Raw genomic sequence first — 25,786 nt, forward strand, 5'->3', positions numbered from 1 at the left:
AGCAGAGATCCCTTGTTTTGGATAGAGATGATCAAGAAGGCCAAGAAATGGTCAGACAGGGTACTTCCTGTACAGAATCTTCTCAGGTTTTGGCCTGCCAAATTAGTTCTGTTATGCTCACAGACACCATTCAAACAGTTTTAAAAACTTTGGAGTGTTTTCTATCCAAAGCTAATAATTATATGCATATTCTAGTTTCTGGGCAGGAGTAATAACCCGATTAAATCGGGTACGTTTTTTTATCCGGACGTGAAAATACTGCCCCCTATCCTAAACAGGTTAAGCGGATGGTCAAGAAATAATAAAAAATGATTTGGAGACTGTAAATTGACCGCAAGAAGCCCAAACAGTTAACCTTTGACTAAAACACAATCATTTCAAACCTTTTTTACATTTGGATACGATCACATACGTCTCTCTATAATGTTTCTGAATACTTTGGAACAGACTTCCAACATTAAAATTACTTGGAGCTGATTTGCTGGTGTTTTTAGTCTTTTATGTCCCCCAAAACTTGAGGGGGAAAAATAAAATAACCCTCGGGCCAAACGTGGGGGGCCAGTTGGAGAACCCTGCTCTACATCTTTCCCTTTCTCACTCTAGTTATGTGTCTCTTGTCTTACCTCTTTCTCTCTAATAACTTTTACCATATCTACTCAAACTCTTTCACTCTTCTGTGTTCCTCTCTTCCAGTTGGGACGACAGCAGCTCGGTGAGCAGTGGGATCAGTGACACTATCGACACAGATGACATCAACACCAGTTCCTCAGTCAGCTCCTACGTCAACACTCCGTCCGTCTCCTGCAAGGACATAGAGGGACAGGTAGGTTCTGCCCCATTCAGGGGTGTGGCAACCATAGAATTAGAATGACTAGAACAGTGAACAGACATTATGTTGTTTCTATTTTTATAATAAAGCCAAGAAACGCTTATTAAACTTTAATTTCTCTTCAATAAACTCTGAAAATAGATCACGTGATGTCCACAGCCAGACATTACCCTGCTGATTTTCAATTAGTAGAGCTGAGCGATTAACCAAAATGTTTTTGGGTTATTGAACAACTAATTGTTAACTTCTATGGGCTACGTGGGACGCTAGCGTCCCACATGCGGGACACAGCCAGTGAAATATCAGGGCGGCAAATTCAAAAACAACTAAATGTCATAATTCAACTTTCTCAAACATACAACTATTTTACACCATTTTAAAGACACACTTCTCCTTGATGTAACCACATTGTCCGATTTCAAAAAGGCTTTACAGCGAAAGCAAAACATTAGATTATGTTAGGAGAGTACATAGACAAAAATAATCACACAGCCATTTTCCAAGCAAGGACATGTGTCAATAAAACCCAAAACACAGCTAAATGAAGCACTAACCTTTGACGATCTTCCTCAGATGACACTCCTAGGACATTATGTTACACAATACATGTATGTTTTGTTTGATAAAGTTCATATTTATATCCAAAAACAGCATTTTACATTGGCGCGTGATGTTCAGAAAATGTATTCCCACCAAAACGTTCGGTGAATGTGCACATCAATTTACAAAAATACTCATCATAAACGTTGACTAAATATATAACAATTATTTAACCTCTCTGGGCTAGGCGGGACGAAATCGTCCCAACTACGCAACAGCCAGTGTAATCCCGTGGCGGGATTTTCAAATACCTTAGAAATGCTATTACTTCAATTTCTCAAACATATGACTATTTTACACCATTTTAAAGACAAGACTCTCGTTAATCTAACCACACTTTCCGATTTCAAAAAGGCTTTACAACGAAAGCAAAACATTAGATTATTTCAACAGAGTACCCAGCCAGAAATAATCAGACACCCATTTTTCAAGCTAGCATATAATGTCACAAAAACCCAGAAGACAGCTAAATGCAGCACTAACCTTTGATGATCTTCATCAGATGACACACCTAGGACATTATGTTATACAATACATGCATGTTTTGTTCAATCAAGTTCATATTTATATCAAAAACTGCTTTTTACATTAGCATGTGACGTTCAGAACTAGCATACCCCACGCAAACCTCCGGTGAATTTACTAAATTACTCACGATAAACGTTCACAAAAAACATAACAATTATTTAAAGAATTATAGATACAGAACTCCTTTGTGGAGTCGAGGTGTCCGATTTTAAAATAGCTTTTCGGTGACAAAACAATTCTAAATATTCCATTACCGTACTTCGAAGCATGTCAACCGCTGTTTAAAATCCATTTTTATGCCATTTTTCTCGTAAAAAAGCGATAATATTCCGCGATAATATAAACGCGCTACTTTTTTTCAGCCAGAGCCTGCAAAGCCACGATTCAGCTTTTTGCCGCCTTCTGAGAGCCCATGGGAGCCGTAGGAAGTGTCACGTAACAGCAGAGATCCCCTGTATTGGATAGAGATAATCAACAAGGGCAAGAAATGGTCAGACAGGGCACTCCCTGTAAGGAATCTTCTCAGGTTTTGGCCTGCCAAATGAGTTCTGTTATACTCACAGACACCATTCAAACAGTTTTAGAAACTTTGGAGTGTTTTCTATCCAAAGCTAATAATTACATGCATATTCTAGTTTCTGGGCAGGAGTAATAATCAGATTAAATCGGGTACGTTTTTTATCCGGCCGTGAAAATACTGCCCCCTAGCCATAACAGGTTAACGTAAAATTGTGATAATATTCAAACCGGACAATAGCGTATTCATTCAAGGAGAAAAAGAAGGAACGGAGCACTCGCATGACCGCGCATATCCAATCCCTTTGTTGTCAGGCAGTCCACTCAGAAACTGAGCTCCTATTATCTGCCCAGTGACAGGAAAATGCTCAAACCATTTTCTGAAGGCTTTAGACAGCCAATGGAAGCCTTAGGAAGTGCAACGTAACCCCACGGATACTGTAGTTTCGAAAGGGACTAGAAAGAAGAACTACAATTCTCAGATCCTCCATTTCCTGGTTGACTTTTTCTCAGGTTTTTGGCTGCCATATCAGTTCTGTTATACTCACAGACACCATTTCAGAGTGTTTTCTATCCAAATCTACTAATAAAATGCATATTCTAGTTTCTGGGCCAGAGTAGTAACCTGTTTAAATTGGGTACATTTTTCATCCGGCCGTGAAAATACTGCCCTCTAGCCCAGACAGGTTAAAATATTTCAATTCCATGTAGTTTTATTTTGTGAGCCCAATGCGCCGTTTCTCTGGAGAGAAATCAATTTTTTCACAAGAGAAATAAAGTCAAGTAGAGTCGCAATTCAACGGCTTAGACACGAGAGATATGTGGCAGGGTCTACAGTCAATCACAGAATACAAAAAGAAAACCAGCCCCGTCGCAGACCCCGATGTCTAAACAACTTCTTTGCTCCCTTTGAGGACAATACAGTGCCACTGACACAGCCCGCTACCAAAGACTGTGGACACTCCTACACCGCAGCCAACGTGAGTAAAACATTTAAACGTGTTAACCCTCGCAAGGCTGCTGGCCCAGACGGCATCCCTAGCCGCGTCCTCAGAGCATGCGCAGACCAGCTGGCTGGTGTGTTTACGGACATATTCAATCAATCCCAGTCTGCTGTTCCCACATGCTTCAAGAGGGCCACCATTGTTCCTGTTCCCAAGAAACCTAAGGTAATTGAGCTAAACGACTATCGCCCCGTAGCACTCACTTCCGTCATCATGAAGTGCTTTGAGAGACTAGTCAAGGATCATATCACCTCCACCCTACCTGATACCCTAGACCCACTTCAATTTGCTTACCGCCCCAATAGGTCCACAGACGACGCAATCGCAACCACACTGCACACTGCACACTGCCCTAACCCATCTGGACAAGAGGAATACCTATGTAAGAATGCTGTTCATCGACTACAGCTCAGCATTTAACACCATAGTACCCTCCAAACTCGTCATTAAGCTTGAGATCATGGGTCTCGACCCCGCCCTGTGCAACTGGGTCCTGGACTTCCTGACGGGCCGCCCCCGGGTGGTGAGGGTAGGAAACAACATCTCCATCCCGCTGATCCTCAACACTGGGGCCCCACAAGGGTGCGTTCTCAGCCCTCTCCTGTACTCCCTGTTCACCCATGACTGCGTGGCCATGCACGCCTCCAACTCAATCATCAAGTTTGCAGACGACACTACAGTGGTAGGCTTGATTACCAACAACGATGAGACGGCCTACAGGGAGGAGGTGAGGGCCCTCGGAGTGTGGTATCAGGAAAATAACCTCGCACTGGACTTGGACTTCAGGAAACAGCAGAGGGAGCACCCCCCTATCCACATCGACGGGACAGTAGTGGAGAAGGTAGAAAGTTTTAAGTTCCTCGGCGTACACATCACAGACAAACTGAAATGGTCCACCCTCACAGACAGCGTGGTGAAGAAGGCGCAACAGCACCTCTTCAACCTCAGGAGGCTGAAGAAATGTGTCTTGTCACCAAAAACACTCACAAACTTTTCAGATGCACAATCGAGAGCATCCTGTCGGGCTGTATCACCGCCTGGTACGGAAACTGCACCGCCCACACCCGTATGGCTCTCCAGAGGGTAGTGAGGTCTGCCCAACGCATCACCGGGGGCAAACTACCTGCCCTCCAAGATACCTACACCACCCGATGTCACAGGAAGGCCAAAAAGATCATCAAGGACAACAACCACCTGAGCCACTGCCTGTTCACCCCGCTATCATCCAGAAGGCGAGGTCAGTACAGGTGCATCAAAGCAGGGACCGAGAGACTGAAAAACAGCTTATATCTCAAGGCCATCAGACTGTTAAACAGCCATCACTGACATTGAATGGCTGCTGCTAACATACTGACTCAACTCTCTAGCCACTTTAATAATAAAAAATGTGATATAATAAATGTATCACTAGTCACTTTAAACAATGCCACTTTATATAATGTTTACATACCCTACATTACTCATCTCATATGTATATACTGTACTTTATACCATCTACTACATCTTGCCTATGCTGTTTGGCCATCGCTCATCCATGTATTTGTATGTACATATTATTTTTCATTCCTTTACACTTGTGTGTATAAGGTAGTTGTGAAATTGTTAGAATACTTGTTAGATATTACTGCATGGTCGGAACTAGAAACACAAGCATTTCGCTACACTCGCATTAACATCTACTAACCATGTGTATGTGACCAATACAATTTGATTTGATTTGAAGAACTATTTGGGATGCTGGGCTGAAGGGAGTTGTAGTTTTCATTAAGCAAATATTCAACCTAGTTCAGCACAGAAACGTGCTATTGAAAAAAAGGGTCCGATCTTTTATATACAGTATGTATTTTTAATAACTGAAATATTTTATTTCATAGTAATTTAACATTTTTGTATGTGGACAGAGACAATGGAATATTTTCAATGTTTTGCCAATTGAATGTTTACTATTTTTGGCTTTGGAATTTCGATTAAAAAGCTTGAATAATTTTAATTTCATAATGCATTTCATGTTTAAAAAAGCACTAATCGCTCAGCACTAACCATTTAGGCTGAGGTAGGAGCGTTTAAGCTCTCCTTTGTAATATACCAGGGACTTGTATACTTTGATTCTTTTGGCCCCAATCATTTGAATGGGTACATTAACCTGAACATAACTGCATACACTAGACTGCCTCTTAACTTTCACACTTCAGTTATAGAGGTTGTGGAAGAAATAAGCAGAGTGAAACGTTCATCTGTTTCTGATCTGTATTATATGCTGATGTGGTTGCCTCCAAGTGTTGATTGAAGTTGCAGCCTAGCACACATCACCTCCCACTTCATCTTATCCAGACACTCCTATTCGTAGGTGCACATGTTCACCTTTTAGACTACTGGTTTGAGGAGAAGACGTTCTGTTTGCCATATTGTAAAAGTGTCTAAATCTAGATTCTTGAGACTGTATGATGCAATCCTTTTTAGGCGCTTCTGAACAATGTAGACCAACTAGATTGGCTTATTAAAATTCACTCGGTGACAAGAGTCACTAAAAACTCAAAGCCACAAGAGGGTAGAATACATTTCAGACGTTCCTTGTGAACCCTCAACCTGCTCCGTCAAGCCTTTGAACAGTGAGTCATTACTCAGTCATTACTCAGATATGAGGCAAAATTAACTCCAACCCACTCAATTGGACACAAACTGGTTGAATCAATATTTGCAGCAATAGGTGATAATATCTCTCTAGAAGCTGATCTGTCATCAGTATTGTGGAATAATTTTAATGTTAAGATAAGATTTGAATGGAGAAAGCTGATCCGAGAGCCGCGCTGCTTTTCTTTCGAACCTACCAGTATCCACACATGCCTCAACGACGCACACAGCAAACTCTCTGCTTGGTGTTTTGGGAAATGTATGTTGAATCTTCGACGGTTGCAGGAAGGATGCATTGTTAAAACACTCATAAGCCTAAATTCCATCGCTGTCGGGAGACTGGGGCCAGGTCATTTGGTTCTGCTATTAGATGAAGAACAGTGATATCACATTAATCTGTTGTATAAATTAAGAAAATATATATCTGTATTCCCATCTTAACTTTGCTGTGCTTTTAAATGGTTTAAAGCGCAGTGAGACATTTGGGTGATAACTAAACCAAAAATCAGACATTGTTTTTCCATTGCAATTTGGTTGTGCATTTAGATCAGTGGTATTCAAAGTTCGTAAAATCGTTTCTTTCAAATGTTTGTTTTTTTACATTTTGGCAACACCACTGCAGCTCCCTCGCGACCCCGACTTTGAATAACGCTGTTTTAGATGGTTGAAAACATTGTGATAACACTTAGGAAATTCAACTAACTTTTGCAGTCTTTTGAGTGGGTGAATATAGGTTGTAATCTCATTGATCAACTTCTCAACCAAATATTACCCACGTTGAAATGACAGTGTGCCCACAGGGCTGTGACTGCACTGAACCCTGCTTTAGAGCTGACCAGGGAGGGAGTCTTGGGGTGAACTTTTTTTAAGCTTTATTTGACAAACAATTTATTATTTTACAATGATGGCCTACCCCGGCCAAACCCTCCCCTAACCCGGCGACCCTGGGCCAATTGTGCACCGCCCTATGGGACTCCCGATCACGGCCGGTTGTGATACAGCCCAGGATCGAACCAGGGTCTGTAGTGACGCCTCTAGCACTGAGATGCAGTGCCTTAGACCGCTGCGCCACTCGGGAGCCCAATTTATGGGCTTAACTACACACATGACCAAAAGTATGTGGACACTTGCTCGTCAAACATCTCATTCCAAAATCATGGGCATTAATATGGAGTTGGTCCCCCTCTTTACTGCTATAACACTCATCTAAGAAGGCTTTTCACTAGATGTTGGAACATTGCTGCGGAGACTTGCTTCCATTCAGCCACAAAAGCATTATTAAGGTCGGGCACTCATGTTGGGCTATTAGGCCAGGCTCACAGTTGGCATTCCAATTCATCCCAAAGATGTTCATTGGGGTTGAGGTCAGGGCTCTGTGCAAGCCAGTCAAGTTCTTCTACAACGATCTCGACAAACCATTTCTGAATGGACCTCGCTTTGCGCATGGGGGCATTGTCATACTGAAACTGGAAAGGGCCTTTCCCAAACTGTTGTGACAAAGTTGGAAGCACAGAATCGTCTAGAATATCATTGTATGCTGTAGCGTTAAGATTTCCTTTCACTGGAACTAAGGGCCCGAACCATGAAAAACAGCCCCAGACCAATATTCCTCCTCCATCAAACTTTACAGTTGTCACTATGCATTGGGGGAGGTAGCGTTCTCCTGGCATCCACCAAACCCAGATTTGTCTGTCGGACTCCCAGATGGTGAAGCGTGATTCGTCACTCCATAGAATGCGTTTCCACTGCTCCAGAGTCCAATGGCAGCGAGCTTTACACTCCAGCCGACGCTTGGCATTTCGCATGGTGATCTGAGGTTTGTGTGCGGCTGCTCGGCCGCACACAAAATAACCATTTCATGAAGCTCCCAACAAACAGTTCTTGTGCTGATGTTGCTTCCAGAGGCAATTTGGAACTCGGTAGTGAGTGTTGCAACCGAGGACAGACGATTTTTACGCGCTACACGCTTCAATTCTCTGCAGTCCCCATCTGTGAGCTTGTGTGGCATACCGCTTTGCAGCTGAGCCGTTGTTACGCCGAGGTGTTTCCACTTCACAATAACAGCACTTACAGTTGACTGGGTCAGCTCTAGCAAGGCAGAAATTTTACAAAATGACTTGTTGGAAAGGTGGCATCCTATGACGGTTGTCACGTTGAAAGTCACTGAGCTCTTCAGTAAAGACATTCTACTGCCAATGTTTGTCTATGGAGATTGCATGTCTGTGTGCTCGATTTATACACCTGTCAGCAACGGGTGTGGCTGAAATAGCCAAATCCACTAATTTGAAGGGGTGTCCACATGCTTTTGTATATACAGTGTAGTAGTAGGCCTGACCCATGTCCTCATCAGATACACCTCAACACTCACAAACTTATGTCTGTCATCATTGCTTATGTGGAAGATTGTGTGATAGAAGCAGTTTCTGTTTTTACAAAGATAACCACAGAATGTTCCTGTAGAGACAGTCTCTTTTCAGTGGAACATCCTGACAACAGCACAGAGTGAGTTTTTTCAGGAATAAAGCAGTTGGCATGGTTGTGACTGTGATGTAGAAGACTGTTCAGCAAGGTTATTTCCAGTCATAAAAAGGAACTGGGTAGACGAAAGGAACGACTGCAACTTTGGCACCCGTTTTGTTTTCATGTTTTTCTACCATTAAGGTTTTCACTGCATCCTCCCGTGCCAACGAGTGACTTAAAATCAAACAGTAGAATGCAGACGGCCCCAAAACCAGCTCTTCAAGCCAACATTCAGTCACAAAGTCCCCTCCCATTTTCTCTGTAACTGTATTGCCTTTTATAGAATTGCTTTGTGTTGCATTTTTCTGCTGCTCTGTAGAATATGGCTTGGATTTATTATTGAGGCTATAGAGATAACAGTGTTTATGATTCAGGCTGATAAAGAAAGAGGCCATTAAAATTCTTTCCCTGGCAATCATTTTTATGAGTATTTTCAGTAGCTAGAACAATGACCTGTTATAACCAAGGCTGACGTAAGTTTGGCGAGAGCTGGGAAAACACACTACAAAACACAGCTTCAACATGTTGTTTATTTGAACGGTCAATGTAATGGTCCTGTTCGCCTGCCTCTCCTTCTCTTTCTCAAGTCTTTACTTATCCAATTTTTTCATTTTGAGGCGGTAATGTTGATACATGAAGCATGAAGTCGTCTTTGCTGATTTCCTGTGATAATCACTCCAGGCCCTGTCAGGGACTGTCCAATAATCCACTGCTAACTCTCCTGACCACGGTCTTGTTCATTAGGCACCAAACGGAAGCAAATGGACTGAAACATGGAGGGACTACCTCGACCTGTCCAATAGAAAGCGTTAATTGTCACTTTGTATTGCAACGTGTTTAAAAAATATATATATATGTTGCATGTCTTATTGAACTCAACCAATGTTTGTGAAATGATTCAGCCACATGCCTCAGATGAAAAGCCAGATGGGCAGCAGTGACATCAAAAAGCGTTAATGTTCAACCACAGAGTTAATGCCTCAGATCCACACATTACTTCTAAGATGAGAGCAGACTGCACCCAAATCAGAGAAAAATCCTCATCAATATCAAGTTCCTGAATAGGAATCTTTTCCCTTGGCAGTTGAGCAACAGCTCATAGAACAAAGAGGATATTTGTATAATGTGATGACTAAACAAACATCCTGGTCTTGACAGTGTGTTTGTAATGAGTGCTGTTTGCTGATGAGAATATGAAAGCATTCACAGTAATAGGGACATGTGGAGTTGTTTAACTGGAATGATGGTATAAGGCTGAGCTTATGGGGGGAGGTAATAGACCAGCGTTTCCCAAACTCGGTCCTCAGGACCCCAAGGGGTGTACGTTTTGGGTTTTGCCCTAACACTACGCATCTGATTCCAATAATCAAAGCTTGATGACTAGTTGATGATTTGAATCAGCTGTGTAGTGTTAGGGCCAAACATGCACCCATTGGGGTCTCCAGGACTGAGCTTAGGAAATGCTGGTCTAGACTAGTAGACCATTGCTTTTCTTTCTGCTTGCTCTCCTAGTGAGATGATTCACGTATCAGTGTTATTATTATATTGATATACTGTAAGTAGAGGGGAGTTAGAGTATGTACAGCAGTGGTGGCTGGTGTCACTTTAAATGGGGAGGACAGGCTCATTGTAATGGCTGGAACAGAGTGAATGGAATGGTCTCAAACACATCTAACATCTGGTTTCCATGTGTTTGATACCATTTCATTCACTCCATTCATTATTATGATCCGTCCTCCCCTCACCAGTCTCCTCTGATGTACAGTATCTACAGCACTTGAACAAACAGAAGTAACAGATGTTTGACGTTTGGTTTCCCTCAGCTCCAGACGGACGCAGAGAAGCACTTGGCCATCGAGCGGAACTCTGTGTGGTCCGGCAGCGACGAGGTCAAGAGGTCAGACGGTGGCTCGGACAACGGGGTCAAAATGGAGTTTGGCTCCAAGTATTGCCGCCATCCCTCAGACATGTCAGACGAGTCGGACAGGAGCTCCTCAGGCCGCAATACTCCCTCCATGGCCCACACAGGCTCCTGGAGGCGGGGAATGAGCGCCCAGGTGGGTGTAACCTCGCCCAGGACCAAGGCTCCCATCACGCCAGGTTGTGCAACGCTGAAGACCCATGTTACAGGTACGTTACAAACAGAGTAGAGACAGACGGAGCCCAGCAGCCACACTGTCTCTATATTGTTCTCTATCAGTCTGAACTATACTGAACAAAAAGATAAACGCAACGAAGTGTGCTCTTCACATGTACCGGGCAGATGGCAGACAATGTGTATGACATCGTGTGGGCGAGCGGTTTGCTGATGTCAACGTTGTGAACAGAGTGCCCCATGGTGACGGTGGGGTTATGGTATTAGCAGGCATAAGCTAAAGACAATCAATCAATCAAATGTATTTATAAAGCCCTTTATACATCAGCCTATGTCACAAAGTGCTATCCAGAAACCCAGCCTAAAACCCCAAACAGCAAGCAATGCAGATGTAGAAGCACGGTGGCTAGGAAAATTCCCTAGATAGGCATGAACCTAGGAAGAAACCTAGAGAGGAACCAGGCTCTGAGGGGTGGCCAGTCCTCTTCTGGCTGTGCCGAGTGGAGATTATAACAGAACATGGCCAAGACGTTCAAATGTTCATAGATGACCAGCAGGGTCAAATAATAATTATCACAGTGGTTGTAGAGGGTGCAACAGGTCAGCACCTCAGGAGTAAATATCAGTTGGCTTTTCATAGCCGATCTTTCAGAGTAGAGACAGCAGGTGCGGTAGAGAGAGAGAGTCGAAAACAGCAGGTCTGGGACAAGGTAACAGGTCAGGGTTCCATAGCCGCAGACAGAACAGTTGAAACTGGAGCAGCAGCACGACCAGGTGGACTGGGGACAGCAAGGAGTCATCAGGCCAGGTAGTCCTGAGGCATGGTCCTAGGGCTCAGGTCCTCTGAGAGAAGAGAGAAAAGAGAGAGAGTTAGAGCATACTTAAATTCCCACAGGACACCGGATAAGACAGGAGAAAGACAGATCCTAGCCCCCCAACACATAAACTATTGCAGCATAAATACTGGAGGCTAAGACGAGGGGTCGGGAGACACTGTGACCCCGTCCGACGATGCAATGAACACAATTGCATTTTATAGATGGCAATTTGAATGCAGAGGTACTGAGACGAGATCCTGAGGCCCATTGTCATGACATTAATCTGCCGCCATCACCTCATGTTTCAGCATGATAATTCACTGTCCCATGTCGCAAGGATCTGTACACAATTCCTGGAAGCTGAAAATGTCCCAGTTCTTCCATGGCTTGCATACTCACCAGATATGTCACCCATTGAGCTTGTTTGGGACGCTCTGGATCGACGTGTATGACAGCATGTGCCAGTTCCCGCCAATATCCAGCAACTTTGCACATCTATTGAAGAGGAGTGGGACAACATTCCACAGGCCACAATCAACAGCCTGATCAACTTTATGCAAAGGAGATGTGTCACGCTGCATGAGGCAAATGCTGGTCACACCAGATACTGACTGGTTTTCTGATCCACGCCCCTACATTGTTTTTAAGGTATCTGTGGCCAACAGATGCATAACTGTATTCCCAGTCGTGAAATCTATAGATTAGGGCCTAATGAATTTATTTAAATTGACTGATTTGTCTCAGTAAAATCTTTGGAATTGTTGCATGTTGCATTTATATTTTTGTTCAATGTACATGTGTTTCTGTAGCGTGTGATGAGGCAGCCAGCAGTCAACCACAGAGACATTGTATCTGGTGGGCCATGGTTGATAAACTGTCATGTGTCCACCCACAGGTAAAACGGACGACGCCAAGGTGTCTGAGAAGGGCCAACATCATCTCTCTCCCCGGGCCAAGTGTAGCATGCAGCGCTCCCCATCAGACACAGGCCGCAGCAGTGGTGACGAGGCCAAGAAGCCCCCCTCCTCCAGCTCCAGCCGCACCCCCACCACCAACACCTTTGGATTTAAGAAGCATGCAGGAGGAGGTATGACCATGGTGACAGCCAGCGGAGTGACCATCACCAGTGGCTCCGCCACCCTGGGGAAGATCCCCAAGTCAGTGCAGCTCCACGGGGGTCGGGGTCTTGGTCGCCAGGCCAGTGTGGATGATGGCTACCTACCTGTGAGCTCACACTCCACCCTGCAGTACCGCAGCCTCCCCCGGCCCAGCAGAGCCTCTGGTGGGGGACGCAGCACAAGCCGCTCGTCCAGCACCAGCATCGACTCCAATCTCAGCAGCAAGTCCAACATGCTCCATGGCCCCAAAAGCCGCAGCCAAGTCCCCAAACCCAGCGCTGGTGGCATCCCCCTTCCTGGCTCTGGATCCAACCAGACAGACCGGGAGAAGGGGGTGTCCTCTGAAGCCAGTCCCTCAGCCCATGGAGCCAGGCAACCAGGGGGAAAGTACCCAGACGTCTCCTCCCCTACCATGCGCAGGTCAGCCCACCACCTCCATACCCCTAGCCCCAGTCATCAAGCGCTGTCTCACACTAACACTGGATGAGTCTGAGAGCGCCTTCCACCAGCCCTGAAAGCACTACCACACCGGCCTGCTTATGATTCCCACTGGGCAAAACTGGTTGAATCAATGTTGTTTCCACGTCATTTCAACCCCAAAAAGCTATGTGATGGTGTTGAATCAACGTGGAAAACTCATTGAATTTGCAAAAAAGAATCAACGTAACTTTTTTAATAAATCCAATGACATTACATTTTTTGTTGATTTCACGTTACATTCACAATAGTTGACAACTCAGTCAAATGTAAATCAAAACTAGACGTTGAACTGATGTTTGTGCCCAGTGGGTTATGTGACATTCAGGCACAGTGCAAACTGATTTTGGTTGGGACAATTATCATATCAGCGTTGTAGTAACATTAAATAAAACTGAGAGCTCTTGGCTTATCAGGGTTTCATGACGTTTTTTTGAAGTCTGCCCAAGAATCGTGAGTGATTTAAAAGGCTTGGCTTATCACTAGGCCTCTCTCTCTTGGTATAATGGTCTATCAGTGGTCATTAAAAGCAGGGTGACAGGGCCCAGACTGAGGGCCCAGTGTTTTCTCTAGCTCAAACCCAGTGCTGGGCTGGCTGGTGTTGCTTTATCTTATGCTGCTGCTTGGACTTATCTAACTAATTGCCTGATGAGGTAATGAGAAAATAGAGCATCTGTTTCCCCTCAGTGGTCTGAGAGTCTCCCTTCTCATTTAACCCTTGATTATTTAATGTTGTCCAAGCTAATATGGCGTCTGTAGGACACACTTTACATCCTGCTTTAATGTAAATGACGTGTTGATAAAAAGGCATGGTAGAAGATGTATGATAGCTGCTCACACGGACGGCCAAACCAGACCAGCGAATCAGAGAGATGGATATATTTGTCTTGTGATGATGTGATTATACCATGAAGTAGGGATTGTGTTGTCATGGCAACGTTATAATATGCATTTGTTTCGCTTATCTTTGCAATAAGGAGTATTTTGATCAAAGATTACTTCAACAATTCCCTGCTTAAACCCATGTACCATTTAACTCTCCTCTCACTCTTCTCCTCTGCTTCCTTCCCGTGCCGTCCAGACTGTTCGGAGGAAAGCAGGGCAAGCAGCATGCCCCAGTCACCACTGCAGAGAACATGAAGAACTCCACTGTCATCTCCAACTCTGGCCAGCAGGGCGTCGCTCTGGACTCCCCTTCGGCCAGTAGCGGGGGCAGTAGCCCTCTGTATGGGGGTGGAGGTCGTCTGGGTGTGGAGGCCCACTCCCTCTCCCCCCTGGCCTCCAGTCCCAGCTCGGCCCTGTCCACCCCCTCCCACAGCCTGGCCTGGAGCAGCACCCTGAGCAGGGACACTCTGAGCCCCGGCTACCCCTCCCTCAGCAGCCTTGCCACCAGCAGCGAGTCCATCGACCTGTCTCTGGGCAGCGGAGGCCACGGACACCACGGCCCTGGTCACGACACACTGCCAGCCTGCATCAGGAACAACGGCATCAAAACTGGCTTCTCAGACAGGTAGGAATGGGTTTGGCTTAGGAGCTGCCAGGTGTGGCTATGTGTTTTAATGTCGGCTACATGCTCTCCTCTCTTTTCTTCCCTTTGTATCTCAACCTTCGATCTGTTGTGTGCATGAGGGTTTAGTCCCTTTCTAACAGTAGAGTTTGAGTGGCCATATTGATGATATAGGAGATGATAGGAGACTGACTCCTAGTTGTTGGTGTAATGAAAGCATGGATTCTATCTTGACTGTTGATCTCTCTGTTTCCCCGTCTATCTGTGCTCCTCCTCTCTCTGTTGTTTACCCTTACCCCCTAACCCCCTACACCACTAACCCCCTCCCTTCCCCCTAGCCTTAGCCCTCTCTCCTCTCCCTCGGGTAGTCCCAGCCGAAACACTTTACCCCGGAAACAGGACAGGTAAATGTGTCTATATGGAGTTAGGCTTGCTTGATGGTGAAACAGCTGCCTCTGTGTAGTGTCCTGTGTTTGTGAAGTGAAGTGACTGTTGGATGTTATCGCTGCCTCCATCTCTTTCACAGCATGCATAATGCCATCTGCTGGCTACACTGGGAAGGACAGGGCGGGAGTCTGAAACCTCATCTTGAGATGTACATCAAAGCGTATAGAACTAAGAAAGATCACACCACAGCTGTGAAGCTTCTATAGGTAGCTGTTATCTGTAGCTGTGTCCTGTCTCTATATGTTTTGTCTACATGTTCAGAATGACCACACTCCTACCTCCACCAAACATGAATTGCCCCTATGTTTAGGTTTTTGAGCTTCTGTGATTAGATGTATATTACAACCGTTGTTTTACTCAAACAAGGGCTAAACTCCCAAAACACATCTCTGTAAGCCACCATTTCCTTGAGCAGTTTACTCAGGAAAGAAATACATACATAAAAAAAAATATATAAGTATTTATTTTTGTATAATGTTTTTGGGGGGGTGGTATTAAGTATTGTTTTCATGAACGTACATTGACGTACAACTTCCACCTGTATCATACAATATATGATGCATGATCCCATTCTCTGTGATTTTGTAGACCATGTTGTGATTGTACACCCTGCACATTATCGCACAGCCTTGATGTTACCCATGTGCCTCCCTGTCCATCAACAGCCTAGGTTATTATCATTATCTGTGCAGATCATGACTTGCAGCATTCACACATAGATGTGGATGAGAGGTGGATTTTTAGCATCTCCTGTCATCTCTCTGCAGGTACGGCCACCTGCCCCAGCTACGTAGTCATGACGACCCCCGGGATTGGCTGCGTTCCCACTCTGCAGGAGGTCTTCAGGAGTCTGCCGCCAGCTCACCCTTCTACCCCACCTCCAGCCTCACCTCGCCCTCCGGAGCCCGCTTCAACTTCTCCCAGCTTGGTTGGTGTAGCCTCAACCCTCCATACTCATCACTTTGATTAGCACTGTAGGAGCAGTGATAGTCATCGCTGCGCAATGAACTAAATCTTGTGTGCATGCTGGCTTAATGTTTCGTCTCTCTCAAGAGACTTCTCCGATAGTAGCGGTGATGTAAGGAAAGTAGTATAGATTATATCTATTATGTTGTATTTCACTCCTACTTTCCACTATGAGTGAAGAGTAAGAGACAAATGGCAAACATATCTGATCAATGCCCTCTGTCCATGTCTGTTTTTAAGATATTCTTTGACCTTTGTTATGTGACGGTTGTGTCCCAGCAGGCAGCCCTACCACGGCGGCACAGATCAACCTGGCAAACCTCCGCAGCGGCCTGGCCAATCAGGACGGTTCGTATGACCCATACAGTGACCCCCGTCTGAGGAACTCGTCCATGTCTCTAGAGGAGAAGAGTCGCACCATGACCAGTTCTGGGTCCTTCAGAGAAGGCCTGGAGGAGGGTAAGACAGATTGACATACCCCTCCGTCTATCTGCGATCACACAGATCCTCAGAGAAATTATGAGCTTGGGACTATAAGGTTCTATCTGCATAGCCGTGTTCTGTTCAATGTTCTCTAACTATATAGTACTCTAAATACTCCAGTTCATGTTGTTAAGTTCAAAAGAATACAAGATAAAAATCGCTGACACCATTCAAACCAAGAGTCATCTTTTTGCAGAAAGAACCTTATCGACCCAAGCTCTCAAAATGCAGGTACATCTATTTCTTTGTTAGATGACTTCCACTCCACATGCATGTGTGAACTTCCATTTTACTTCTGAATGGATTATAATTCCTTTAAAAAATCCAGCCATGCTTGCAGATTGTTGTTAACGAAGAGGGTTTTTTGAAAGCCTTTTTAACAGGGCACTATTGAAAGATATACTTTTTTAATTTACAAAATTAATGTTTATTGAATCCACACGCTTGTTCAACCAACCATTTAATTCACTAGTGAAGTCATTCATTACCTTTATTATTTCAGTCTTTCCACACGTTTACAGTTGAATTGGGACATACAAAGAAGCAGTTTGTTCGATGTACGTACATAGACTGAGGTTTGATGATTGACTACACTTCTTTGGCTGAATGGCTTGGTGCTCTTGTGGTTTATTGCTTGTCCCGAGGCTCTCTCTTTAACTGATCCCTGTATGATGCCAATTTCTTGGCTGGTGTTGGCTGTTGATTTGTTCGTGTCCAAGGGCGAGTCTCATAGTCATGTTGAGCTGTGGTGTTGTGGCATGTAGGCCAAGGTTAGGAGGAGGAGAAGAAGGAAGAGAAAGGCTGATAAATATCTCCTCTCCCATCGCAAATTGACATCTGACTCAACACCAGCTCTACAGACCCGCTCTCTTTCCAGACAGGAGCAGGGCACAGGGCACAGTGTCTACTTTTCTACTTTAGATCACAGGTGATAGAGTAAACCTGGGAAAATATCTACTCTAATCACAGTACATGTATATGTACTCTACCTTATTTCAGGACTCCTAAATATATGTTTCAGAAAAGACAAGCATCCATTCCCAACTTGAAAAATTAATCCAACATCCTAGCATGTTCAGGTGTAATCTGGGATATGTACTGCAGTTCAATGGTCATTTCAAAGAATAATACAGGTAACTGCCAAAATAATGGAAACACTTGATTAAATGAGGGATGCAAAGTATATTAAAAGTAGGTGCTTCCACACAGGTGTGGAATTAACATCCCATCATTCATTACCAGCTCTACATATATAAGAAACATGAATGTGTTGAAAATCCCAAATTGTTTGCATAGTCAACTTACACACAGCTCTGACACACACACTTATCCCACCAGACATGCCACCAGGGGTCTTTTCATAGTCCCCAAATCCAGAACAAATTCAAGAAAACGTACATTATTATATTGAGCCCTTATTGCATGGAACTTCCTTCCATCTCATATTGCTCAAATAAACAGCAAACCTGGTTTAAAAAAAACAGATAAAGCAACACCTCGCAGCACAACGCCTCTCCCCTATTTGACCTAGATAGTTTGTGTGTATGCATTGATATGTAGGCTATGTGTGCCTTTTTAAAAATGTATGTAGTTCTGTCCTTGAGCTGTTCTTGTCTAATGATGTTCTGTATTATGTCATTCTGTATTATGTTTCATGTTCTGTGTGGACCCCAGGAAGAGTAGCTGCTGCTTTTGCAACAGCTAATGGGGAGCCTAATAAAATACCAAAACACCATCATGCTTTGGGTCAGGTAAACAAATGCTGGGCAAGCCCAGTTGCCTATTATTTTGGCTACCATGGCTAGAAGAAGAGACCTCAGTGACTTTGAAAGAGGAGAGACTGTTGGGGCACGTTTGGCAGAAGCTCCAGTGACAAAGACTGCTCAACTTGCTGATATTTCACGATATGCCATTGCCGTCTCAGTCACCAGATATCAATCCTATTGAACTATTATGGGAGATTCTGTAGTGGCGCTTGAGACAGCGTTTTCCACCAATGAAAACAAAATGCCAAATTATGGAATTTCTTGTGGAAGAATGGTGTCTTATTCCCCACCATCCAGGGCTCCCGAGTGGCGCAGCGTTCTAAGGCACAGCATCTTAGTGCTTGAGGTGTTACTACAGACAACCTGGTTCAAATCCAGGCTGTGATTGGGAGTCCCATTTGGCCGTGATTGGGAGTCCCTTAGGGCAATGCACAATTGGCCCATTGTTGTCCGGGTTTGACCGGTGTAGGCTGTCATTGTAAATAAGGATTTGTTCTTAACCCACTTGCCTAGTTAAATTAAGGTCAAATAAAAATGTGCCATCCACACACGTAAATTAACTCTGTGACACTTGAATCAGTCTGGAGAAAACCTTCAGGGCTCTGGATAACTGGGGCTTGTTTGTACAAAGGCTTCATAAGCAGCTAAGCATTTAGTTAAGTTTGGCACATCCCCCTGCTGTCGTTTTAGTCCTGCAGGGATATTGTGGTTCCATTAAATGATGATGAATGAAGAGAGAGAGGCTGTGTTATTGTTATGGCATTGACAGTACTCACTAGAGAATATGTAAGGGATAATCAACAAGGGCCTATGTGTTCTGTGGAAATGAACGAAGGACTGTGTTCATTTGCAGGTAGAAATGTGTTTAGGTTTACTAGATAGCTACAGTAGTTGCCTTGGTAACCAAACAGACTTGCTAGTTAGCTAACCAAACCATCAGTCCTAACTTGCTATTATGGAAATCGAATTCAACAATGCCAATAATGTTTTCAATTCGACTTTTGCTTTCAAAATCAGCTCAAACATAGAACATGTAAGAATGAACCGTAGCCATTGAATTCTACCATGCTCATATAACGTGCGTTATAGGGAAATGGGGCGGCAGGTAGCCTAGTGGTTAGAGCATTGGACTAATAACTGAAAGGTTGCAAGATCAAATCCCCAAGCATGATGAGGGATAGGCTAATGACTACTGGTAAAGTGTGAACGCATCATACAGTTTGTCACACAAGGGAGATGTTGAGTTTGGACATGTGAACTGTAGAGTTAGCCAGACTGGTGCTGCTGTGTGGGTTTCAACCATATCAGAACAATTAAAGTGTAGGCTACAAAGTAAACTAGTTACAGTAACAGCACCACACACAAGTACAGCACCTCTGTTGTAAACGTTCAGTCAGGGGACCTGTTCATGCATGTTCCTGTCTTCAAGTTGAGATGAATCACTGCTTACATGGATCATATACCCACCACTGGTTGAATCAAAGTTGTTTCCACGTCATTTCAATGACCAATGTCTAATTGACTTCTGTTTCCAGTGTGCCATGAATGATGTGGGAAGATGAACGAGTTGAACGTTGTGTTTTTGTTTCTCTCCAGTCCACGCCTCCTCTGTGTCTCTGGTGTCCAGCACTTCCTCTGTCTATTCCACGGTGAGTGCCACTTCGCTGTCTGTCTATGCACTCCACTGACTATCCAAACACATGGATATGCTAAGGGCTGGTTTCCCAGACACAGATTAAGCCTAGTCCTGGGCTAAAAAGTTATTTTAATTGCAATTCTTCATTGAGCATGCTTTTTAGTTTAGGACTAGGGTTAATCTGGTTTCCACTAGCTTCCATAGCCACAAAGTCAGATTCCCCAGCCACAAAGTCAGATTCCCCAGCCACAAAGTACAAATGAGCTACATTTTTGGTCTAAATTTAAGGTTACACTCTCAGAAAAAAGGGTTCCAAATGGGTTATTTGGCTGTCCCCATATTAGAAACATTTTTGGTTCCAGGTAGAACCCCTTTTGGTTCCAGGTAGAACAATTTTGGGTTCCATGTAGAGTGTTCTACATGGAACTCAAAAGGGATCTAGCGGGAACCAAAAAGGGTTCTTCAAAGGGTTATCCTATGGGGATACACGAAAAACCCTTTTAGGTTCTAGATAGTGTAGGGTTAGGCTTAAGGTTAAGGTTATGTCTGAATTGACTGCTGAATTGCATTGCTAGTTAACTGTGCTCCTAGGGATTCACTGTAGCCTTAGATGGAAAATGAATATGTTCAGATTGTTTGGCATGTCGTCTTATCCCATGCATACTCTGACATGCTAAACCCTATTTGTTTCCTTCTCTTTGCTCCTCTTATATTTCCATAGCCTGAGGAGAAAGCTCAGTCAGAGGTAAGAACAACTTTGTGTACTTTACTTTCACACAATGTGACACCATTGATTCGTATCATAGCCTTTTGTGATTTGTACCATATTACACCATACTGTGACCTGATTACGAGGGCCGAACTACTGCATTTGGGGCACCGGGGCACTGATCTATGGGGACCCACCACCCCCCAATATCAGTTTTTTTACTTACTGCATTTCAACACATTTTGCCATGGTGCAGAGAGAAAAATGTACAGTTTTGCTATTCTACACATTTTCTCATGAGGCTAAGAGAAAATGTTGCTATTTTAAAGCAAATGTCCTGCTATTCTATACATTTTGCCATGAGGCTGAGAGAAAATGTTGCTGTTTTAAAGCTAATTTCCTGCAATTCTACACATTTTGCTATCATATGCTATCTGATTGACTTTTATTTTGGAGGGTTTGGGGGCCCCCGTAGCAGTATAACTATTTATGAGCCCTGAAGTTATTTGAGTAATACAAAGGCTTTGTTAGCAGCTGAACATTTACCGACTGACCCAGCTGCCCCTCAGGAGCAACTAAATCCCTATCATTCTTACTCAAAATACTCTGTTGTATTCAATGGAATACATACTACTGTATCATATATGGTATGTATCGTATTTCCTGTAGATAAGCATGATCTTGTTTTTCTGTTCTCAGATTCGTAAGCTGCGGAGAGAATTGGACGCCTCCCAAGAGAAGGTGTCTGCTCTGACCACTCAAATGAGTGCTAATGTAAGTATCAAATCAAATCAAATCAAATTTATTTATATAGCCCTTCGTACATCAGCTGATATCTCAAAGTGCTGTACAGAAACCCAGCCTAAAACCCCAAACAGCAAGCAATGCATGTGAAAGAAGCACGGTGGCTAGGAAAAACTCCCTAGGAAAAACTCCCTAGAAAGGCCAAAAACCTAGGAAGAAACCTAGAGAGGAACCAGGCTATGAGGGGTGGCCAGTCCTCTTCTGGCTGTGCAGGGTGGATATTATAACAGAACATGGTCAAGATGTTAAAATGTTCATAAATGACCAGCATGGTCAAATAATAATAATCATAGTAGTTGTCGAGGGTGCAACAAGCACATCCGGTGAACAGGTCAGGGTTCCATAGCCGCAGGCAGAACAGTTGAAACTGGAGCAGCAGCACGGCCAGGTGGACTGGGGACAGCAAGGAGTCATCATACCAGGTAGTCCTGAGGCATGGTCCTAGGGCTCAGGTCCTCCGAGAGAAAGACAGAAAGAGAGAAAGAGAGAATTAGAGAGAGCATATTTAAATTCACACAGGACACCGGATAAGACAAGAGAAATACTCCAGATGTAAAAGACTGACCCTAGCCCCCCGACACATAAACTACTGCAGCATAAATACTGGAGGCTGAGACAGGAGGGATCAGAAGACATGAGGGATCAGAAGACACTGTGGCCCCATCCGATGATACCCCCGGACAGGGCCAAACAGGCAGGATATAACCCCACCCACTTTGCCAAAGCAAAGGGTTACTATGCTATGCACTGTGGCTCTCATTGTTTTGCTATGCTGGTAGAAACGGTATGTAATGTCTTGGTTGTTCTCAGTGGAACTCATTTGTGTTAGTGTTGCATATTACTAGAATTTATCTAGAAGTCAAAGTGTTCCAGCATTGCGGCTGGTGTTTGTTTTTTGTTTACCTTTGCGTGGCTGCCTAAAGCACATTGAACATGACACTGTGTAATGGTCTGAGAGGGGAAGCATTGAACATGACACTGTGGAATGGTCTGAGAAGGGAAGCATTGAACATGACACTGTGGAATGGTCTGAGAGGGGAAGCATTGAACATGACACTGTGGAATGGTCTGAGAAGGGAAGCATTGAACATGACACTGTGGAATGGTCTGAGAAGGGAAGCATTGAACATGACACTGTGGAATGGTCTGAGAGGGGAAGCATTGAACATGACACTGTGGAATGGTCTGAGAGGGGAAGCATTGAACATGACACTGTGGAATGGTCTGAGAGGGGAAGCATTGAACATGACACTGTGGAATGGTCTGAGAAGGGAAGCATTTAACCCCATTTCTGCTCTGTCTGCTCTCTGAATGCAAACAAACACGATGACCCAGCAGTAATGACCTAATGAAATGGTGCATCCTCTGGCCCGCATCCACACTGGTCATGTGATCTCACAACAGAGATTTCACAACAAAGCAGGTTGGAGGTTCCTGCAGCTGTGGAGACTTGGTGTGGAGTATGAAGGCTGTAGCCCCATGTAAGAGCACTCGTGTTAGGCTGCTAGAGTATGGTCTGACCCTAACAGCCCTACGAGACAGACCTGCACTAGGACCTGACTGACTGACTGACTGAATGACTTACCGAGAATAGACGGTTTGGCTGACAACGTCACAAAAATGCATCGATGTAGCCGAAAGGTGTGCATTGTTTAATTCTGAACGGTCATATAGCTAGCAACAATGACAAGAAGCCACCGTGTGGGGAATCGTAGGTGGCTTGTTTTAGCTAGTTTTATCTTCTTATCCATACCATGTTTTGTTTTGAGGTGTTTTGAGTGATGTCATGCTAATATGTCAAAAACTTTGTAAGCAAGCTAACCAACAACTCTAACAATGTATTTGAGAGACAAGTGCTCATTCTGCAAATGTATTTATAGTATGTTTTCAATAAACATTTGGAGATTAAATATACAATGCATTCAGAAAGTATTCAGACCACTTAACTTTTTCCACATTTTGTTACGTTACAGCCTTGTTCTAAAATTGATTAAATGTGTATTTTTTTCATCAATCTACACACAATACCCCATAATGACAAAGCGAAAACAGGTTTTTAGACATGTTTGCAAATATATAAAAAATCTAAAATACAAATACCTTATTTATGTAAGTATTCAGACCCTTTGCTATGAGATTCGAAATTGAGCTCAGGTGCATCCTGTTTCCATTGATCATCCTTGAGATGTTTCTACAACTTCATTGGAGTCCACCTGTGGTAAATTCAATTAATTGGACATGATTTGGAAAGGTCACACCTGTCTACATAAGGTCCCACAGTTGACCGTGCATGTCAGAGCAAAAGCTAAGCCATGAGGTCGAAGAAATTGTCCGTAGAGCTCCAAGACAGGATTGTGTCGAGGCACAGATCTGGGGAAGGGTAACAAAAAATGTCTGCAGCATTGAAGGTCCCCAAGAACACAATGGCCTCCATCATTCTTAAATGGAAGAAGTTTGGAACCACCTAGACTCTTCCTAGTGCAACTGAGCAATCATGGAAGAAGGGCCTTGGTCAGGGAGGTGACCAAAAACCAGATGGTCACTCTGACAGAGCTCCAGAGTTCCTCTGTGGAGATGGGAGAACCTTCCAGAAGGACAACCATCTCTGCAGCACTCCACCAATCAGGCCTTTATGGTAGAGTGGCCAGACGGAAGCCACTCCTCAGTAAAAGGCACATGACAGCCCACCTGCAGTTTGCCAAAAGGCACCTAAAGGACTCTGACCATGAGAAACAAGATTCTCTAGTCTGATGAAACCAAGATTGAACTATTTAGCCTGAATGCTAAGCGTCACGTCTGGAGGAAACCTGGCACCATCCCTAAGGCGAAGCATGGTGGTGGCAGTATCATGCTGTGGGGATATTCTTCAGCGGCAGGGACTGGGAGACTAGTCAGGATCAAGGGAAAGATGAACGGAGCAAAGTACAGAGATCCTTGATGAAAACCTGCTCAGGACCTCAGACTGGGGCGAAGGTTCACCTTCCAACAAGACAACGACCCTAAGCACACAGCCAAGACAACGCAGGAGTGGCTTCAGGACAAGTCTCTGAATATCCTTGAGTGGCCCAGCCAGAGCCCGGGCTTGAATCCAATCAAACATCTCTGGAGAGACCTGAAAATAGCTGTGCAGCGACACTCCACATCCATCCTTGCGGAGCTTGAGAGGATCTATAGAAAAGAATGGGAGAAACTCCCCAAATACAGGTGTGCCAAGCTTGTAGCGTCATACCCAAGAAGACTCGAGGCTGTAATCGCTGCCAAAGGTGCTTCAATGAAGTACTAAGCAAATGGTCTGAATACTTATGTACATGTGATATTTCCGGGTTTTTTTTTTTGCAAAAACTTCTAAAAAACGTTTTTTGCTTTGTCATTATAGGATATTGTATGTAGATTGAGGGGGAAAAAACTATTTAATCATTTCAGAATAAGGCTGTAACGTAACAAAATGTGGGAAAAGTCCAGGGGTCTGTGTACTTTCCGAATGTACTGTAGTTTACATGTTGTCAACAATCTAAGCCAACCCTATCTGTTTTGCCCCATAGTTGGACACACGTCAGTTTTGTTGCTTAACAACCAACCCGTCTATACTCCTGGAGCTAATCTGTGCAGCTTGATAGTGGAGCAGTCAGCCAGCCACGTGCCCCAACACCAGCGCCTCTGGAAGCCCTCCAGATCTGTTCCCCGCATTCTCTTCTACCTTCAGCTTATGTTCCGGGGAGGACGAGCTCTGGGCTGTGATAGGAATCAGGACGTGTTTACTCATACCTCTGTGTGATGCTCAGAAGCTATCGGTCTTCAGCGTCTGTCTGCTATCGGACTCATACTTTATCAAAGGCAGACTGGTCCCTGGCTGGGCTGGATCACCTTGAGCTGAGGAGCTTTAACCATGTCAGCAAGAAGTCCCAGGGCCAGCAGCCCGGTGGTGTGGTATTCCCTGAACCACTACCCGTCCCTGGGGAAGGAGGCAGCCAGAGAGATGGCCAGACGCCAGCTGCAGCCCATGCTGAGGCGCCACCAGGGGGACAGCAACACACAGCAGGGCCTCACTGAGGTGGGATCTGACTGGCACCTCTGGCTAGCAGTATAGGGAATAATATGGCTACGTTGTGGGCTGTAACTAGAGGTTGGAGTTCAGTGTGTCTGTCTGTCCTAGATATGTTTTATCAGAGGACACGCTCGTCTCTGTTGCCTTTATCTTGATGTTCTGCTTTTGTTTTGGCTGGAAAGCTGTTAGTTATCAAACACCAGGAACTTCATATTTGATTTCATGTTTGATTTCAAAAGTTGATAATGCTTTAGTTTTTCAGTGGAACGCAAATCAATTGCTCAGAT

The 25,786-nt window shown here is 44.2% G+C and overlaps 1 protein-coding gene across 3 annotated transcripts in view; it reads left to right on the forward strand.

The window, feature by feature from the left end:
• Positions 1 to 25,786, forward strand: part of nav2b (neuron navigator 2b) — a 94,478-nt gene that overhangs the window by 53,258 nt on the left and 15,434 nt on the right. For 2 of the 3 annotated variants that reach the window (XM_045688407.2, XM_082957371.1), the window contains exons 7-15: positions 694 to 823; positions 10,452 to 10,758; positions 12,437 to 13,079; positions 14,218 to 14,646; positions 15,858 to 16,018; positions 16,336 to 16,515; positions 19,902 to 19,954; positions 20,663 to 20,686; positions 21,350 to 21,424. In XM_045688407.2, coding sequence (XP_045544363.2) covers positions 694 to 823; positions 10,452 to 10,758; positions 12,437 to 13,079; positions 14,218 to 14,646; positions 15,858 to 16,018; positions 16,336 to 16,515; positions 19,902 to 19,954; positions 20,663 to 20,686; positions 21,350 to 21,424 — 2,002 coding nt within the window. The remainder of the gene's footprint in view (positions 1 to 693; positions 824 to 10,451; positions 10,759 to 12,436; positions 13,080 to 14,217; positions 14,647 to 15,857; positions 16,019 to 16,335; positions 16,516 to 19,901; positions 19,955 to 20,662; positions 20,687 to 21,349; positions 21,425 to 25,786) is intronic. The other variant, XM_045688408.2, reaches the window with a different exon arrangement.

This window comes from Salmo salar, chromosome 10 (genome assembly GCF_965601325.2).
Source record: "Salmo salar chromosome 10, fSalSal1, whole genome shotgun sequence".
In the NCBI taxonomy this organism is placed as follows: Eukaryota; Metazoa; Chordata; class Actinopteri; order Salmoniformes; family Salmonidae; genus Salmo; species Salmo salar.